Below are 5,112 nucleotides of genomic sequence, written 5' to 3'. Positions count from 1 at the left end.
AAATTCCACCCTTCTTTTTGTCTGGGTGAGGGTTTAGATTCAAAGATAAAGGCAACGAGATCATCATCTTGGGCCCAGAACAGAAAGCAGGGCTGAGCAGGGATAACACAACTGTAACTTGGTTTTTGTGTCAGAGAACTTCGCACTTGGTAAGGTCTGCTAAGGTATCAGGCTGGAGAAGCCTGGGATCCTCAGGAGCACAGGAAGCAAAGACAAGGCAAAGCATACAAGGGATAACAAAACTTCCTCTTCAAATGCTTACTAGGCTCTTAATGCAAAATACTGTGGATAGTCAGACTAAAATATTCAATACAAACTAATTAAAACCAAAATGATGGAAAACTATTCTGAACTGAATTCAATTTTAACATAAGACAAAAGAGATACATCCATGCTGTCAGAGAGCACCCAAAGAAGGATGGACGGGTGCTCAGCAGAAAAATCTTTAGTGATGTCTAAAGTAGACAACACTGCTTGTGAATCTGAGCCCTAACTTAGGGCTGGATTTTAAAGCCCTGTTAATACTACCAGAAACTACGTAGTTAGGCTAGCAAGAACAGATGAACATTTTTTTCCTTCATTTGGGAAGCTAGCATAACTAGCACATCGAAGGAGGGGATCCTCCTTCCGCTCTGTTCCGTGCTGGTGCAGCCTCACCTCAAGTACTGTGTGCAGTTTTGGGTGCCACATAAAAGAAGGACATTAAACTACTAGAGACTGTCCAAAGAAGGGCTACAAAGACGGTGAAGGGTTTAGAGGGCAAGATATATGAGGAGCAACTGAGGTCCTTTGGATTGTTCGTCCCAGAGCAGAGCAGAGGAGACTAAGTGGAGACCTCATTGCAGCCTACAGCTTTCTCATGAGGGGAACAGAAGGGCAGGCACTGATCTCTGCTCTCTGGTAACAGTGAAAGGACCCTGGAGAATGACATGGAGCTGCAACAGGGGAGGGTCAAGACTGGGTACTGGGAAACAGTTCTAAACCAGAATGTGGTCAGGCACTGAACAGGCTCTCTGTGGCCATGGTCGTGGACCCAAGCCCTCCAGAGTTCAAGATGCATTTGGACAGTGCTTTCAAAAATCATTTGAATTTTCAGTGGTCCTCTGTGGAGCAAGGATTTGGACTTGACGATTCTTGTGGGTCCTTTCCAACACAGGATATTTTATGATTCTATTATTCATAGGGCCACTATAACCAACTAGCCTAGTCTCCACTGACAGCCCGGACTATAACAACAAGTCCTTTCTATTACAGACTAGACCAAAGTCATCTGGGACAGTCACTGGTGTTTACCTTATCACTGCAATTACTTTTAAGAAGTTAAACATACACATAAGTGCTTTCAAATACAAGGCAAACATGAAGCATATCCACAACCACCTCTTCTTGAAACTCAACTCTCTTTCTCTGGCCAAGTATGTTAACCACAAGATAACATTCACTTACACCGGTATTTGCCTTGTAGCATTAGAACAAAACAATGTTGGAATACAAGAACTTCACAAATATAACACGCCTGCAGAAAAATCTGTACAGGTAAGTGAACAATTCAAGTACCCAACAAAACAGAAAAACTAAATGCTGCTTTAGAGTAGTACAAACATACAAAACCATAATGCTTATTGTAACTGAGTACTTTGAGGTACAAATACTTGCATTTGTATCCTTTGCCCTCTCCCTACGTTTATTTACTTTTTAGTTTCTCAGACCTGTTCTGACGCTTGAACTAATTGTTTAAGATCTCTTACAAACAAAAACAGGCAAAAAAAGAAAACAGACTTTAAAGTAGGAATTGGAAGTGGATTGGAAAAGCTATTAGTTAGCAGAAACCAATGTAATATCTGAAATGAGCTTAAGCTCCTTCTCAACCAAAACTGGCTTTCACGTGGGCTGCATTCCCATTAATTCTGCCTGCTACTCAATGGTTTGTCGAACTTTTGTAACAGAAGATATAAATTACAGGTCTCTTACCTTTGGAGGCTTGAAAGGATATTCTGGTGTAAACGTGATGTCAAGGAAGAAAACACCTCCCTCGTAGACAGAGCCTGGAGGTCCTAGAATGGTCGATCTCCATTCGTAGATGTTATCACCTTTGGGGCCAGCACTAGGAAATAACAAAACAAAACTGGTTTAGAAATATTACCAGAGTTAAATAAATATGACCTCTTCCACTCACAAATTATGACATGAAGGAATGCCTTCAGTTCTACACTTCATAAACCACCTGGAGAAAAAGTGATTGAAGTAAATTGAATGCTTCCAGAATGTCAGAAATCTTACCTGGAACCACGAGTGTCTCAGACCACTTAGCAAACCTGAGAAATTAAAGGTGGTGTATGTTTTTCAGCTTATCTCACCTGACATTTATAAATCATCACTGCACAGAACTCCTCCTAAACAAGCTACAAGATCTCAACACAACAGAAAAATTTAAGTTTCAAAAAACAAATCCCTACTGTATTTCAGAAATGACTGCACCAGTTCCACCTTGATATAACTGCACGCAACACATCAAAGACCATACTAAGGAAATTCAGGATTTATGTTGATTCTGTTAATCTTTTGTGTTCAAGATTAAATATGTTCTCGTATTATTCCTAAACCATGGCTCATCGTGTAATTAAATGAAGTGAAATACATATGTGATGGTACCCTTAAATATCAGAATTTTCTACACTTGTATCATTTTGCCACACTGACTTCTAAAATAAAGCCAAACAAACTCCTCCCATAGACCCTGTATTACAAAACTGTTTTTTGTGAGAATTAAAATCACCATGTCAAATTAAAACAGTGCTTTCTCAAATCAGCTTTGTCTAGTCCTAGATTCTCCAGATACCAGCAGCTCACAAAGAGCAGTACAAACTAAAGGTGTTGTAGAGCACAAGTGTCTGCTTGTCGAAAAATTAATTTTACTGAGATCCTCAGATGCCCGTACTCTGCAGTGTGCCATATGTCTGAGTATTTCTAAGTACAGCTCAACCGATAAAGCCATTAATGGTTTAGGACTCCACTGCTACTTTTTTCTTCCTGCGCTGCTAAGATAGTATTTTATCCACTAGATGCTAGAGCCAAAAATTCCTTTTGCATACAGTGAGGTACTGACACAGCTTTCTCCATCGTGTATGTCTATGATTTTAGAAATCTCTTCTCCCCCTGTTCTGTAAGGGGCTGGATTTTGACATCCCTAACATAAAATGAAGGGCCAATATAAAACAAACAAACAAAATAAAAGGTTCTTTTCACATTATAACAGTCATGGAGAACACTACTCAAGAAGGAAGGCAATTTAATAAGTTCAATACATATGTGACAATGCGCATCTGATTAACGTGAAGGGAACCAGAGTAATTGCTAGGTGCTAGTAAGTGTCATAAATAAACACACTATTACGAAAACATAACAAGAGGGATGTGAGACACAGGTGTTGTTTTGTTTTTTTTCTGCTCTTTGCAGTACTGGTGAACATTTTCTTGGCTGCAGGGAAAAATCAAGGGAGAGAACGCAAACTAGCTTTGTTATCAAATCTCTCTAGATTTTTACTATCAGATTCAACAAACAAGTTCTTAACATTTTGATGCCAAATAGTTCAACATCAATGAAACTATGACTACCAGTATGTTTCCAGGGGCAGGAGGCATGTAGGGAAGCAGTAAAGGGAGACAGGATCTCTGCACCACTCACTGGGGAAAGGATCTTTGCACCATCTGCTGGGGAAAGATTGCTCTCTTCAAAACATAAAACCTCACACAGCTCGAGATCTGTACTAAATACAAGGGAAAGCCATCCCATCCCAAACACTCCTGGCATCCTGCTCCACCTTAATGACTCTCCCTTGTTTTGTGCAGGTCGGTATATTAGGGCACTCACTACTCTCCAGCCACCGCTTGTGCAATAGGCTGGAATAGCAATATGTTTTGACAGGAAGCTCTACCTCTTGAAAAAGGACAGCTTAACTGTGAAAACGTACTGAAAAGGACTCTCTTGGACACCATTCCAAGGAATCACCTCTTTATGTATTAGCAACCTACTGACATGTACCATTACTCCAAATGCACCAGCTATCATCCTCCTCCCTCTGCTAAGGACGGAGCTACTGAACAGAACAGGTCCTTGAGCTTTGTTATCAACAATTTACTGCTGGAATTTATATCACAAAAGCTGCCAATTGGGAGCACTTCAGCATTCAAAAAATGTGATGCGTGATTAGCACTGAATACAACCCTCTGAACCAATAAGAAACATTTCAATGTTTCTGTATTTTATTCCCAGCTTCAACCCAAAGGACTGTCAATAAAAGAAATCCCATAGACTTTAAAATAATATAACAGTGTTAGAAATCTTTTGTATCCTATTAGGTTTCCAATTAGAGCTCTCACTGCATGCAAGTAACATGCTGCTAGATCTCTGTATTAAGAATGTGCAACACCTTTGTAACACGTCAGAAAGCTTTAACAGTGATGTACTAAGCTTACTTTTTTTTTTTTATAATTCAATTAATGGAGCGAAACAGCTGTAGATGTCCAATTTTTACATATTGACATTGATTTCTCACAAAGGAAAGACTGAAAGAAGGAAACACAAGTCAGCTTCAGAGTGCAATATTGCCTGAGTTTAAATAAGGATTAGGTAATATCAAGCAGCTCAAGACGACCTAGTCTTAGCAGAAACACAAAGATAATGGAACACAGCATAAGTGCAGTGGCATTAACTTTCAGTAGAAATATAAAAAAAACTCTCAAAGGCTAAAGATTATAAATTTTTTTGTTTTAAATCCTTGCAATTATCTGTTTCAAAAAGAAATTCACTGATGCATAGATACAGGGCTCACAGGCACAGCTTCCACATTCCCTGATGTGTGTCACCACTGCTCAAATAAAGTGCCCACATTTACTAATGCAACATTTTGAAGTTGTCCAATGCAGACCATTGGGAATGGAATTTTAACTGATTAAATAGAAATAGTTTTCACTTCCAGATGAGAGAGTACAGCTACGTACTCTGTATTAAGCTCAATGGCCCACAACATCTTCATTTTCAGTGAAAGAAATGAAAGAAAGACTGACAATACAAACTGAAAAATAACATTGGAAGGAACACTGGGAAAAAAAA

General features: G+C 39.2%; 1 protein-coding gene across 1 annotated transcript in view; it reads right to left on the bottom strand.

Moving 5' to 3' along the window:
- UBE2E1 (ubiquitin conjugating enzyme E2 E1) overlaps positions 1–5,112 on the bottom strand; it is a 42,189-nt gene that overhangs the window by 5,662 nt on the left and 31,415 nt on the right. Inside the window, exon 3 of the mRNA XM_010712862.3 lies at positions 1,972–2,104. Within this exon, the coding sequence (XP_010711164.1) occupies positions 1,972–2,104 (133 nt within the window). The remainder of the gene's footprint in view (positions 1–1,971; positions 2,105–5,112) is intronic.

This window comes from Meleagris gallopavo, chromosome 6 (assembly GCF_000146605.3).
Source record: "Meleagris gallopavo isolate NT-WF06-2002-E0010 breed Aviagen turkey brand Nicholas breeding stock chromosome 6, Turkey_5.1, whole genome shotgun sequence".
In the NCBI taxonomy this organism is placed as follows: domain Eukaryota; kingdom Metazoa; phylum Chordata; class Aves; order Galliformes; family Phasianidae; genus Meleagris; species Meleagris gallopavo.
The sequence above is the reverse complement of the archived record's forward strand: the minus strand, read 5'-3'. Positions and strand labels throughout refer to the sequence as shown.